The sequence below is a fragment of the Nematolebias whitei genome, chromosome 5 (assembly GCF_014905685.2).
Source record: "Nematolebias whitei isolate Nwh7 chromosome 5, NemWhi1, whole genome shotgun sequence".
Classification (NCBI taxonomy): domain Eukaryota; kingdom Metazoa; phylum Chordata; class Actinopteri; order Cyprinodontiformes; family Rivulidae; genus Nematolebias; species Nematolebias whitei.
The window spans coordinates 44,998,881-45,014,524 of record NC_056502.1 but is presented as its reverse complement, the minus strand read 5'-3'; the positions used below and the strand labels follow the sequence as shown (position 1 = coordinate 45,014,524).

Sequence of the window (15,644 nt, the reverse complement as noted above, 5' to 3'; positions counted from 1 at the left end):
CAGGCGATGATTTCCAAAGGGGGGACTGTAGTGAACTAAGCCTGAGGTCAAATCCTTGACCTAAGGATCATTTGGGACATAACTTGTCATTTCATTGATTTGCATCCAGAAATACAGGTTGACCCATCCTGAGACTTTCTTTCTTGAATCAATCAAGTAAAAAAGACAATTCTCTATGATCATTACTATTTTACAAATGTTTTGATAATCAAATTGTGTTAGTTCAAACAATGTTTACATGCTGAAGTGAACTAATCATTTTAATTAACTGTGAAACAGTATAATGATTGTTAATCCTCATTCAAAGAAGAAATCAGGTTAATATGCATTGTCTGATTCTCTGTCTTCAATGAGCGAAGTTGTAAGTGTGTCAAAGTTCAAGTTTCGGTCAACTGAAAGTTTACTGAAAAGAAATGTCATGTTTAACTTTTACAGCAAGATACTGGGAGAAGGGACTCCACGAAGTCTGGTTTCTTCGTAATATCTCTTTGTCTGTTCTTAAACAATCTTAATCTTTTCCTTGACTTTTCATAACACCTTACATCACAAAACACACCTCTGTTTTGGTCCATCGGCCAATCAGAAACTCCCAAATGAACCGGAAATAGAGCCCTTTAAATGTTGGTACTTCCTAGTTCAACCCAAGTTGCCGTTGGAGTCGAGTGGAGAGTTTGCAGCTCCACTCGTTTGGGAGGACAGAAGTCCAGCCATGATTTAGGGCTCTTCCGAGTATTGGGATTATAACATCTTCCACCTCTGAGTGGAACTCTGACGAACCCCACTCATGTGAAGTCCACTCGTTGAGGTGAACTGTTGTTGACGAAGTCCCGTCACCACTCCGGATATATCTCTGCCATCCTACGGAGACGCTGGAACGGTAGCGTTAACTGGAGCTCCTCTTCCGCTGATTCATCGTCAGAGAGGTAATGAGTCTAGTCCACTACTGAGCGTACCGAGGAAAGCTGGGTCGGATCGAGGGTGTCATCCTGTCAACACTTTTCACTCATACACACACCATCTCCCTTCCTCTAAACTTCATCTTTAAAATTCTTCTATCTGCTAAAAATCATTACAGATATTTTTAGAAATGTCTGAAGCAAAGTTTTCAATCACCGCCGTGTGATTTGATGTCTGCTGTTCTGCTGAAAGTGAGGAAACAATCGCCGTATTGTTCTCACTCCTGTAAAACTGATTAATAAGCTGTCGTTATTTTCAATTATTGCCAATTAATGTAAATGTGTGATGTGTTAAACTTGATTCTGTTAATAAATGACCCACTCGTTTGGTGAGTCAAAGATAATTAACGTCTCACGTCCACATTTTATTAAATTCAATGCACGCATGTTATACAGTCCAGAAAAATGAAAGAATCCGTTTTAACAGTATGAATATATCTCATCCGTATGTCATACTACACTGATGAGAAAGGCCCATGGTTGGTCCTCCTTTATCATATGAACAGCTAGTTTGGGCTGTCACTAGCAAACTGATTGATCCACTATGACAAGGTGTTATTTAGGGCTGCAACAACGAATCGATAAAATCGATAAAAATCGATGATTAAAAGCGTTGGCAACGAATTTCGTTATCGATTTGTTGTGTCGCGCGATTATGCATCTTTCACGGCGCTGCGGAGCCGTTTCATTTTGTTCACGGGCAGTTCATTGTCAATGCTGACTGACTGAATAAAGTTTGAAAAAAAAAAAACTGCAGCGCGAGTTGAACAGAGCGAGGGGGGAGGAAGAAGCAGAGCAAAGTGTTTTCAAAGGAAATTAAGTAAATTTTACAAATGACCGACGCAGCGAAAACTGTTCGACCCAAGTCCTCCAAAGTGTGGGAGCTCTTCACAAAGTTAAAAAATGAGAAGCATGCCGCTTTGAAAATCGCCGACACGACACGAGAGAACCACGGAGATGAAACGTAAACATGTCGGAGTCACGAGCTGCAGCTGATACATGTCTCACTCCCAACTCGTGTTGCAGGTGAGTCTCTACAATTTAACACATTGTTCTGTTTCAAGAGAGAAAATGTAACGTCAGTCTGTAGATGAAGCTGTTTGTTTGTTTGTTTATCTGATTAATGACGGTGATAGAGAACGTGTGTTACTTTTTATTTAATTTAATTGGTACAAGCAGTGTTTAAATGTGATTTATAAATAAATCTAACACAAAAATAATAATTTAATGATTAAGCTTCAACTTTTAATTTGCTGGCAAAGTCTGAAGACACTGCAGGTATGGCAGGATGAATTGCATTTAAACAGGAATTAAAGTAATTTATTACATATACTCAAATGTGTGTAATTAAGTACTTTATATATATATATATGTGTGTGTGTGTGTGTGTGTGTGTGTGTGTGTGTGTGTGTGTGTGTGTGTGTAATTGCTCTTTTAGCTACTTTTGCCTGAACCTAACGCTGTAAGTGAAACAAGGCATGTCTTGAGTTGCTGTAATAATTATGCTATAAAACATATTTACTGTCTCATTCCAGAAAACAACAACAACAACAAAAGCCTTCATGATGGACAGACATCATGGACACCACAGCAGCAGCTGTCTTCACTGAAACATCCTTAAATGATCGTCACTGACATGAGGCCTCTGTCGATGGTTGAAGACGAAGGCTTCACTACAATAATCCACACTTTTAATCCAGGTTACAATAATCCACACTTTTAATCCAGGTTACAATGATCCACACTTTTAATCCAGGTTACACTCTTCCCTTAAGGACACATTTTACAAAGTAGCTACATACTGTGCAGATATAAAGATACATTTGTATATATTTTTGTGTACATTTATTTTTTTAAGCTATTTGACTAACTTTTATTTTTTTATTATTCAATATTTTACTAACAGAATAGTCAAATAGCAACCTGTTTTTAGTGTGAATTGCTATGTCAGTCAAATGTTCAATTTTGGAATAAAGGGGTGGAAATTAAAACGTTTTTTTTTTTTTCCCCCCGATTCATCGAAAAAATAATCGTCCGATGAATCGATTATTGAAATAATCGTTAGTTGCAGCCCTAGTGTTATTTATAAGACTGTTTAGTGCAGATCCTAAAACTGAAGAAGTCTTTTGGATAAAAGACAAAACATTTCAACATTTTTTTTTAACCCGTCCAGAGGACCTGACTTAACTTTGTAAGATTTTTCTACCTGGATTATTGAGCAGGCATTATGTTAGCTTGCTAACTTGAGTGGCAGTAGCTAATGACAAGCAGGTTGGAGGATTGAAGATAATTTATTATTGTGGATTATGTCTTAATTTTACAGATCAGTAACATAAACTTACGATGGTTTGTTCAGCAAAACACGCAACACAGTATTGCTCCCTGCTTCGTCTGTGCTGAACGTCAAAGTGAAACTTAAAATGAATGACCGTGACTTGAAAGTAGTCTTCATGCACCCTCTGCTGGATAAATTGTACAATTATGGCTGGTTCCAAAATTTTAGGGGTGAAAATTACAAGTGTTTATTTCGGCAGATAATGGGACAATTATCACAGATATTGATAGGTTCCCAAACGTCAATTGGGCTAAATTATCAGCCCTGCTGATATATCGGTCGGGCTCTAATTCAAACCTCATGACCACGAGTGAGGGATGGAACATAAACGGACCAGTAAATTTGACTCAACTCTTTCTTGAACACCACAATGTCATCATTATGGGAGAGCAGGCCCTCATCTGTTGATCCATTTCTTGCTCCATCTTACCATCACTCGTAAACAAGATGCCCACATACTTGAACTACTCCACCTCAGATAAAACTGCTTCCAAGCACATTACTACAGATGAGAACTTATAAAAATCCATAAACATTTTAGTAATCTCCAGTGGGTCTGATGTTACTCCTGCACCCGTTTCAACTTACAGTATTAGCAGGGATGCAGAAATTTGTTGAAATTAATGAGCCAGCAATTTACTTGTCTTCTCCTATTTTTCATGTAATTTTAAAGTTGAAATGAGTAAAAGTTTAGTGGTGTGATTAAATGTATCTGGCTGTTTGTAACAGGGTAGAAGAATCTAAAAACAATGCACTCAGATAATCTGGCTAGTTTCTCCTTTCTACATTTTTCCTGAGGGGTCCTATAAAAAATAATCTCTCTCCTTATAAAAAGCGTTCATTGTTTCACACAACATACAGGCAGTGACCTTGGAAGTCATTTGTTTAGAATCAATTCTATTATGTCGCACTAGTTCAAACCAATACATTAGACAGCATTTAATTCACTTTTATTTTCTTCTTCTTTCAGCTGCTCCCTTCTTCAGGGGTCTCCGCAGTGAACTAACTCGCATGAAGACTTGATTATTTTTATGCCGGATGCCCTTTCTGACGTAACCATAGATCACCGAGCTACCACAGCCCTCTGTGTGGAGCAGAGAGCTGCTATCTAGGGCAGCGGTCCTCAGCCCCTGGGCCAGGAACCGTCCCGGTCCCGCAAAAAATGTTTTAAATGTTTTTAAAATACACCAGAATGCAGGAAATGGCATCTATTTTATTAAAAATTCTGTTGGGGAGGACCCCCAGACCACCCCCACCCTCAAACACCCCCCCCCCGCCCCCCCCCGGTCCATGAAAATATTGTTTGACATCAAACTGCTCCGTGGAGCAAGAAAGGTTGTGGACCACTGATCTAGGGCAACCAGGGGAGCAGATGGTGGGGGTTAAGTGCCTTGCTCAAGGACCTAGAGTGTGGCAAATGAGGGTGGAGGCAGGTGTGGGTGTTTCACCTTTACCACCCACATTTTGATGTTGTTGGTCCGGGGAGTTGAACCAGCAACACTCCGATCACAGGCCCACTTTCTCTAACCTCTGCACCACCACTCCCCCTATTTGCGGCATTTACGCTTCCTATTCATACTAATAATCATTAGTAATTAGTATTTAGATATAGTATTAGGCAATTAGTAATTAATTATCTAATGTTATGTGGCATTTACTCTTACTACTTGTACTAATAATTACAATATGGTAACTACGGTAATATTATAACTTATGCTACATTTATAATTTTAGGTATTATAATTCTTAGTAAGAGTACCGTAGTTATGTTCAGTCGTTAATGAGACTTAAAGCGGATCTCACAGAAAAGATGGAAATGTAAACAAGCAAAAAATAAATGAGTGAAAAAATTTAAAACGCTTGATGTCACAACATGAAGTGTTACAGAGAATACAGCGTGTAAAAATATTTACTTTGTTCTTGCGGTTGTCATTGTACTTGATGAGGTCCAGTATGAAGTTGAGAACATCTTTGGGGCAGAGGTTCTGCACATCTCTGAGTAAAGCCATGGCAACAGGCATCGTCTAGGATGTAGCACAAACACAAAACAAGACGGTCCTTTACACAGATGAAGAAAGCATGCAGATAATGAAATGTCTTGACATCCCAAATGATAACTTTGAAATAAAGTTACAGCAGTACATTTCAATAGACTAAATAAAGGCCATGAGAAATGAGGCCAAAATCATTCTACTTCATAGCATGACATTAATCTGCATGGTGCTTTAAAAAGACTAACAGATTAGTTCTTCAGTAAGGAAAAGTGTATTGGTAGTCTTAAAGTTGTTAGAAACTGCTAATGTCTCCATAATTGCAGATTTGGACATGTGAAAGTCATTGGAAGCTGTAGGAGGAAAAACACCAGGGAAGAAACAAAAAATGTGTAAAAACACTGTCATATGTTTAAAACTACAAATGTACTTTCTTCTTTCAGTTCTTGTTTTTAAAGTCACAGCGTCCTCTTTTAGTCTTGTAACACTTCAAGAACCAAGAAGTTGATTGGTTTTCTCGAGCTGTCGAAACCAAGAAGAAAGTTCATTTTGGGCAGAACATTTCATTCTTCACTCAAGTACAGAACTCTTGAGGAGTCCTCACAGGGTCCTCCCCATGCAGGACAGGTTGTATCCCAGCTGCTTCATCACATTTTGTTTGAACACACCATTTGGCCTTTGTCATTTAGTTGCAACAGTAATGTCTTTTATTATTTCAGACAAATGTCTTCCTCTGTCTGCAGTGTTTTGGCTACCACTTACCATGAATTATTAGCCAGTTGCATGTTATAGAGATAGAGATATGCAATTACAGATGTGGCATTTATATTTTTGTACTTCCTCACTGTCTTGGCCAGCTGCTCCTCAAAACTATCCACTGAACAAACGTGAAAGCTCTGCCCAGATGAGAACAGGCTTGTCTGAAACAAAAATCATGGGTAGTTCAAAGGCAGAGGGGTGAACATCTCCTGCTCTCACTGCAGCTGGGACGGACTGCACGAGGACGGGCTGGACTGTCTGCAAGCACTTTGAAGTGGGGGCAGTAGGGCTAGGCCATATCATATTGTTCACAATAATACCGGTAAAAAAAAGCTTGCCCGGGCAAAAAAATGATATCATGATATGCTAATTTCATGACGTAATATGTAAGGGCGCCCCACCCCTTTAACAGAACTGAGTGCGCCAAACGACCAAACCGAATTGCGCACCCCCCCCCACCTGTAGGTACTGGTGTAACGCTAATTAGTTGTGCACTAGCTAGCTAAAAAGCTAAAAACAAACAACGCGCGGCTCAGCTCTCTCTCCATCCAGCCTTAAACTGCAGGTACAGACAACTCAACTGTCTCGCTTCCCCCACTCCCAAGCTGACACTTGTCTTTTTTCTCTTTCTCCACTCCCCGCTCTGGGCTGCCAGTGCAGGCTGCGTCTCCCCTGCTCTAAACTGCCAGTACAAACGCACGCAGGTCTGTCTCTTAGTTCCACAGTCCATGGACCAAGAACAGTCAGGTGATCAGAGACAGAGCATTTGGACAGTTTGAACATTTGAACAATTGGACACTGAACGCACCCTGAATTCAAATAAACAAAATGATGATAAATATATAAAAAATAAAACGCATGTTCAACTTGTGGGAGCATTAACTCAAAGAATACAAGAGCTTTGTTGTGTTTGTACCTTCTGCAAGAAGTAGCTCTGAAAGTTGATGAAGTTGTTGGTCTTGACGATGTTGGGGCAGCTCTTACAGCAAAACATTCTGGTGAACAGAGACTTCATAGCTGGTGGACCCTGCCATGTGCTTACCATGGCGTTGGCAATCTGAAAATTAAACACCAGAACAGCACGGATTACTTTGATCTTTGGGTTTTGGTGAAGTCGAGGACTGTCAGCAGTCATCACAGCAAAAACAAGTGAATAAAGTAAATAAGATATTCTGCAAAGAAAAAAGTTAAGTGAAGATGGTTGAAGCTAGTGCAACAGTGTTCTTTTGGAGCCCTACAAGGTAAACAGGAAATGTATACATGAGCAACATGTGAGGCTTCCTTAGTCTTTGAACTCGGGTTAATGTTAATATGATAATGTAGGGTCAAGGGTTGTCGACACAGGATGCTATACAGGTCCTTCTCAAAAAATTAGCATATTGTGATAAAGGTCATTATTCTCCATAATGTAATGATAAAAATGAAACTTTCATATATTTCAGATTCATTGCACACCAACTGAAATATTTCAGGTCTTTAATTGTTTTAATACTGATGATTATGACAAACAGCTCATGAAAACCCAAAATGCCTGTCCCAAAAAAATAGCATATCATGAAAAGTTTCTCTAAACAAGCTATTAACCTAACCATCTGAATCGACGACATAACTCTAAACACCTGCAAAAGATTCCTGAGGCTTTTAAAAACTCCCAGCCTTGTTCATTACTCAAAACCGCAATCATGGGTAAGACTGCCGACCTGACTGCTGTCCAGAAGGCCATCATTGACACCCTAAAGCAAGAGGGTAAGACACAGAAAGAAATTGCTGAACTAATAGGCTGTTCCCAGAGTGCTGTATCAAGGCACCTCAGTGGGAAGTCTGTGGGAAGGGAAAAGTGTGGCAGAAAACGCTGCACAACGAGTAGAGGTGACCGGACCCTGAGGAGGATTGTGGAGAAGGGCCGATTCCAGACCTTGGGGGACCTGTGGAAGCAGTGGACTGAGTCTGGAGTAGAAACATCCAGAGCCAACGTGCACAGGCGTGTGCAGGAAATGGGCTACAGGTGCCGCATTCCCCAGGTCAAGCCACTCTTGAACAAGAGACTGCGTCAGAAGCATCTCGCCTGGGACTGCTGCTGAGTGGTCCAAAGTTATGTTCTCTGATTACAGTAAATTTTGCATTTCCTTTGGAAATCAAGGTGCCATAGTCTGGAGGAAGAGAGGAGACACAGAATTCACATTGCTTGAGGTCCAGTGTCAAGTTTCCACAGTCACTGGGGTGTCATGTCATCTGCTGGTGTTGGTCCACTGTGTTTTATCAAGGGCAGGGTCAATGCAGCTAGCTATCAGGAGATTTTGGAGCACTTCATGCTTCCATCTGCTGAAAAGCTTTATGGAGATGAAGATTTCATTTTTCAGCACGACCTGGCACCTGCTCACAGTGCCAAAACCACTGGTAAATGGTTTACTGACCATGGTATTACTGTGCTCAATTGGCCTGCCAACTCTCCTGACCTGAACCCCATAGAGAACCTGTGGGATATTGTGAAGAGAAAGTTGAGAGACACAAGACCCAACACTCTGGATGAGCTTAAGGCTGCTATCGAAGCATCCTGGGCCTCCATAACACCTCAGCAGTGCCACAGGCTGATTGCCTCCATGCCACGCCGCATTGAAGCAGTCATTCATGCAAAAGGATTCCCGACCAAGTATTGAGTGCATAACTGAACATGATTATTTGAAGGTTGGCGTTTTTTGTATTAAAAACACTTGTCTTTCATTGGTGGGATGAAATATGCTAATTTTTTGGGACAGGCATTTTGGGTTTTCATGAGCTGTATGCCATAATCATCAGTATTAAAACAATTAAAGACCTGAAATATTTCAGTTGGTGTGCAATGAATCTGAAATATATGAAAGTTTCATTTTTATCATTACATTATGGAAAATAATGACCTTTATCATAATATGCTAATTTTTGAGAAGGACCTGTACTTAGGTTAAAAAAGATGAGCATACTGGGGTTTTTGTTTATCTGGATCATTTATGAACACATCTGGATATGTACTGTTTTTAAAGCACACTTTTTTAGGTTTATCTTTATGATTCTTGACTCTTTCTCACACTTTATATCAAATTACAGTCATCTAAAAACCATTTCAGCCAATTCCAGTCCGACACGCTGAGGATTTAAGTGTGCCATACTTCACTTTGCGGTTGGTTTGAGGGAATGTCTGTGTGTGTCTTCACGTGCACATCAGAGTGTGTTTCAGCTTGTATGTCAAACCTATGTGGGCCATTACAGCAGAGTCAGTTGGGGGTTCTGTTGCTGCAGGATGTGCAGCATAGCCATTTCAACCCCCACTTGGATTATTGCATTGTGAAAATATTGGTTCAGGTGGACCCTAAAGGGTTGTTATCCATGCAAGGAAAAAGCTGGAGTGGCTCAAATCCAAAGAATAAAACATTTCCTGCTGCCACAGAATAGGATTATTCAGTCAAATTTACAGCAGTGAAGTAAGAGTTAAAGTGATGGGTGGCTTCCTGGCACGCAACGCTTGTTTTTCTTAAAACCCCTTTCACAATCTCATCTGAACAAAACTTTCAGCAAAAATGACCTCATTACTTGAATGCACTGAAAGGAAAAGAGCAGAGAATATGTGCCATATATGTGTCGTGTCAGAAGTTTTCAAGTCATCTTTAAGGCCATAAACTGAACATCTCACGAGCTATGTTTACATGGACAAAAGTAATTAGATTAAAAGGCTGTTCGGAATAAAAACACGTCATGTAAACACCCTGTTCGGTTATTTTTTGTTTATTCAGCGTGTCCGAAATAATTTGTGATCAGAACGAAACGGGTGGTTTACGCCGATTCATAACCCGAACGAAGCGCATGTATACGCTTGAGCTGTTCGTTTTTTTTCTGATCGTGAAAAACTGACCTGACTGCGCATGTGTGACTATGTCATTTCCACCTGGCTAATGCTAATAATATTAGCAAGTCGGGGAGGTAAAACTGGTCGGTGAGCAACACAGTATTTCTTCTAGAAACTTTGAAAGAGTTCAAAATGATCTGTATTACCTGTATCTTAGTCAGGAAGTGCAGTAACGTCTCCACTGTCATTAAAACCTGTCGTGCATCCATTTTGGGTGCTCAGGTTTGTTTACGATCATCTCGGAAGTAAACCAGAAGTAGAACTTATTCTTGGTGGGTTTTTTAAGGAGCGTTTACCACTCTGCACATGTCAGTACTTCTGTTCTTAACAAAGCCCGCTGTATGTAAACGCTCGTCATGAACAGATTGTGCCCATGTAAACAATACATTTGAATTATTTAATCTGAAAACATTTTAATCCAGTGAAAAAAAATTGTGCATGTAAACATAGTGACTGCCTTCCACTCTTCCCTCATAAAAGTAATAAGAGTGATTTGTTCCTCATTTGTTTTTCTGCATTTCTTTCATTTTATTAATTTCACACTTTCCTGAAAACTTATGCTAATTTGGACTTACTGCAATGATTTAGCAAACTATTTGATCAAAAATTGTGAGGTTCTGGCTCAGGAGGCAACTCAAGTGCAGACTCGGAGGCAGATAGCTAAGTAAAAAATATTTATTAAAACAAAAAATCTTCAGGGCTTTACTGCTTGCCTGGCAAATAACTCACAAGGAATTGAGAGCATGATGGAGACAGAAGAACCCTACAAGGACGACATAGAGGTTTGGGGACATGTTGGTGTCGGTGACAACTGTCCCATTATGTGCCAATATAAACACTCCTAGGGTGCATTCACACCAGCCCTGTTTAGTCTGCTTTAATCGAACTCTAGCTTGTTTTCTTAGGAAGTCCAGTTCGTTTGGGGAGGTGTGAACGCACCATCGAACTCTGTCACGGAACAAAAAGGCGAACTCTGGCCTGGGCTAAAACCTAGGTCTCAGTCTGGTAGAAGAAAACTCCAGCGCGGTTTGAGTAGCGTGAATGTAAACAGACCGGGCCCCTCTCCACAAGCAAGAAGTGGAGTACAAAGCAGGGCAAACAAACACGCATTTCTCTTACCTTATATGGAGCCGTCAGCTGCCTTGTGTGAAAAACAATATTCTCCATGGTCTTCTGCCTCATCTTCTGCTCATGCTGAGTCCATATTTGAAAAATGACTAAATATAACTCCTAAAACTACTAAAACTTGATGCCACTCCATTTTTGTTTTTATTTCCAGAAGAAGAAGTGTCTTCAGAGATTTTTGTGTTGTTTCTTTCAGTAGTTCTTGGTGCAGCGCCACCACAGGCGAGTGGGGGAACAGGTTGGCTTGACTGCACAGTGCAGTGTGAATGCAAACGCAACAGCTCAAATGTAAACAAAATGTTATGAATATTGGTCCCCAACCGAACCGAGTCTACTATCAGGTGTGAAAACAACCCTAATGTTCACCCCTACAGTGCTGGGACCAGCTTGTAATTGTACAATGTATCCAGCAGAGGGACCATTGCCGTTCACTTAAGTTTCACTTTCAGCACAGATGAAGCAGAGAGCAATACTGTGAAGTGTATTTTGCTGAACAGAGCATGTTAAGTAAAACCAGCCACTAGGGAGCACAAGCCAGTATATCTCTTGTGCCGGTCCCAAACCTGGGTAAATGGTGAGGGTTGTGTCAGGAAGGGCATCCGATGTAAAACACTTTTGCCAAAACTATAATGCGAGTTCATCAAAGCGACACCATACCGGATCGGTGGAGGCCCGGGTTAACAATGACCGCCACCGGTGCTGTTGACAAACAGGGTGCGGGCAGAAATTGTGCTACAGTTAGTCAAAAACCACGAGGAGGGAAACGTGTCAGGAGACAGAGAGAGAAGAGGAACGTGAAGAATGTAGGACTGAAGGTTGCAACTATAAATGTGGGGACAATGACAGGCAAAGGTAGAGAGCTGGCTGACATGATGCAGAGAAGAAAGGTAGATGTTTTATGTGTCCAAGAGACCAAGTGGAAGGGCAGCAAGGCTCGCAACATTGGAGCAGGGTTCAAACAGTTTTACCATGGTGTGGATAGAAAGAGGAATGGAGTAGGGTGGTCCTGAAGGAGGAGTTGGACAAGAATGTAGTAGAGGTGAAGAGAGTGTCAGATAGGGTGATGTACCTGAAGGTAGAAGTAGAAGGTCTGATGCTAAACATCGTTAGTGGTTATGCTCCACAGGTTGGATGTGATGAGGAGGAGAAAAATACATTTTGGAAAGATCTGGATGAAGTGATAGAGAGTATTCCCAGGGAGGAAAGGGTGGTGATTGGAGCAGACCTGAATGGATACATTGGTGAAGGAAACAGAGGGGATGAGGAAGTGATGGGTAGGTTTGGTGTCAAGGAAAGAAACCAGGACGGACAGATGGTGGTGGATTTTGCCAATAGAATGGAAATGGCTATAGTCATTACCTAATTCCAAAAGAGGGAGGAACATAGAGTGACCTATAAGAGTGGAGAAAGGAGTACGCAGATCGACTACATTCTGTGTAGAATAGGAAACATGAGGGAGATTGGAGACTGTAAGGTTGTGGCAGGGGAGAGTGTGGCCAGACAGTATCGGATGGTTGTGTGTAGAATGACTGTTGTTGTGAAGAAGAGAAAAACAGCAAAATCAGAGAAGAAGACCAAATGGTGGAAGCTGAAGAAGGAAGAATGTTGTGAGAAATTCAGAGGGGAGCTGTTAAAGCTCTGGATGGTAAGAAAGAGCTTCCAAATGACTGGGCTACTACAGCAACAGTAATTAGAGAGACAGGTAGGAAGGTACTTGGTGTGTCATCTAGACAGAGAAAAGATTATAAGGAAACCTGGTGGTAGAATAGTGAAGTGCAGGATGCCGCTCAAAGAAAGAGATTAGCCAAGAAGAAATATGACAGTGAGAAGACTGAAGAGAGTAGACAGGAATATAAGGAGATGGGATGTAGAGCAAAGAGGGAAGTAGCTAAGGCAAAGCAGAGGGCGTATGATGAGTTGTATGGGAGACTGGACACTAAAGGGGGCAAGAAGGACTTGTACCGATTGGCAAGACAGAGGGATCAGGCTGGAAAGTATGTGCAGCAGGTTAGGCTTATTAAAGGTAGGAATGGTAATGTTCTAACAAGTGAGGAGAGTGTGACGGAGAGAGGGAAGGAGTACTTTGAGGAGCTAATGAATGAAGAAAATGAAACAGAAAGAAGAGTAGAGGTCGTAGAAACTGTGGACCAGGAAGTGGGAAAGATTAGTGAGGGTGAAGTCCAGAAAACTCTGAAAAGAATGAAAAAGGGGAAGGCAGTAGGACCTGATGACATACCAGTGGAGGTTTGGAAATGTCTTGGAGAGATGGCAGTGAGGTTTTTGACTCAAATATTCAATGGCATATTCGAAGGTGAAAAAATGCCTGAGGAATGGAGAAGTGTGCTGATGCCCGTTTTTAAGAACAAGGGTGATGTACAGATTTGTAGCAACTAGAGGGGAATTAAGTTGATGAGCCACACCATGAAGATCTGGGAGAGAGAAAGCTCACACTGTGACAAAAACGAGCTGCTTCTGAAGTGGCTACTAAAGTGAAAGAGTCTGCGACAAGTTTTAAATAGAGGAAAAATTGTCCAAAGTAAATCACAAGTATCAGACTAAGAGTCTTGATCAAGGTCACTTTTATTCATCGTAAAGTCACTCTGTTCCTAATCTCAGTCTATGGCAGAGGTGTCCACACCTGGTCATTGAGGGTCACTATCCTGCATGTTTTAGTTGTTTCTCTGCTCCAGCACCCCTGAATTCAATGGTTTAATTTAAAGAAAGAACAATTAATAGGCCAATATTTGCCACTTAAACAATGAAAAATAAATTATAATCTGCAATTGACCCTGCCCGCACATACTTATGGTAATTACCAAGTAAAAATAAAAGGAGATCCAGCAACATCTACACTTGCTTGACTGTAGCACACTATTCAGTGTTCCCCCTATCGTTAAGAGCCATATAAAGAGAGTTACGACACTCTCATAGACTCTCATAGAAAGAATGGAATGCGGAAGTCATGTGGGTCATGCAGCGGCAAATAGTTACAAACAGCAGCGGTTCCAACATTGAACGTAGTTCATTCTCCGCGTTTTCTCTGGTAAGCTGATGAAAATACAACACTTTTTTTGCCATTGTGAAACGTTAGCTGACTGTTCTGTACCACAGTTTATCAACATTTATACTTCATGGTGCCAGTTTTAGTTAATTAAACATGTTAACTTGCTAGTTGTGTTTTAACTGCAGCTAACTGCAATCATGACGGGTTTAAACGGGTCTATTTCTGTTTAATTCAGTGTTTTAAAATATCCATTACAGCTTAAATTGTGAAAAGTTGATACTTTTTTCATTTTTATGGTAATTCCAGTTACTGAACTCTCAACTAGAAAATATTCAGCCTTTTTTTTCTGAGAGATTGACGTAATTTAGTTCAAGTTATAGATCCTCTGTCAAAGACTGCAGTATAAATTGTGACATTATCATTAAAAAAAACATGATCGTGGAGATGAGAAAATTTTTTATATTTTCCTGGTAAACCACAGAAGAATGACTTCAGTGAACTGAATGTTGCATTCAAAGTATCACAAAGACAAAATCTCATGTTCTGTCTTCCCAAAACAACAACAGCTTAATCAAGATGTTTGAATAAAATTACTTTAACACCGTAACCTTCACAAAGTTGGTATTTACTGAAGGACTGTTAATTTACTTTTGTTTTATATTATTAGTTTAGCATATGGTAATCATTGGTCAAGTTGAGATGAGATTCTCTTTCAAGACAGAACAAGAAATAAGAATTATTACCTAGAATATACCAGCATCAATAAACTGTAGCACAGTAACAAAAAACTTATTAAACAATCACAGGTACATTGAGATGGAGCTGGGAAGTTATTCTTCATGCCAATTGTCTTCTTCAATTCAATTCAATTCAATTCAAAAATACTTTATTAATCCCAGAGGGAAATTATTTGTTGTTGTAACTCATTATCCTCATTTCATTAAGAGATGTTATAGATACTGATGGCTGTAGGCAGGAAGGATCTCTTGTAAAGGTCCATCCCACAGTGGATCCTAAGAAACTGGCTGCAGATGCCGTCCGATCCGTCCACCCAGACTCGGCTGGCCTCTCGGTTCCCCTCGGGCTGTAGGACCACCCAAATGCTGGGCAGAACTCCTCCCAGAGCGATGGCCGCTCCTCCCAGCAGTCTGCTGAGCCCCTCGTCGCTGCGGCCAGCCAAATGTAGGTGCAGAGAGACGATCCTGTTCTTCCGCTGTCATGAGCCGTGTTTCCTGCTAGTTCCAGGATCTCAGTGGTCAGACACTCGAGCACAGCTGGCAGGTAGATGAGAATGCGTCCACAGAACATCCTTTTCAACTCGCTTGAGATTTGGGGCTGTAGTTGAGATATTATTTGAGCTTTTGAGATGTTAATCAGATGCTGTTGGTTGTAGAAAACTGCCTTGTTGCCATGGTTACGCATCATAACAAATGTCCAAAACTAAAAAAGTTTCAGTAAAAATCCTTCCAGCTGCACAGCATCTGATACCAGAGGAAACAATCATCCAAAAAATTGTGATTTACATCCAGAAAAAGAGGAATTAAAGTTTCTAAAAGCAAAATCTCAGAATGAAAGTAACAGAGCTGCTCCAACA

The 15,644-nt window shown here is 40.7% G+C and overlaps 1 protein-coding gene across 1 annotated transcript in view; it reads right to left on the bottom strand.

The window, feature by feature from the left end:
- Nucleotides 1-15,644, bottom strand: part of taf2 (TAF2 RNA polymerase II, TATA box binding protein (TBP)-associated factor) — a gene marked incomplete at its 5' end in the record, with an annotated part of 177,652 nt that overhangs the window by 89,003 nt on the left and 73,005 nt on the right. Inside the window, 2 exon segments of the mRNA XM_037676473.1 lie at nucleotides 5,205-5,315; nucleotides 6,958-7,098. Coding sequence (XP_037532401.1) covers nucleotides 5,205-5,315; nucleotides 6,958-7,098 — 252 coding nt within the window.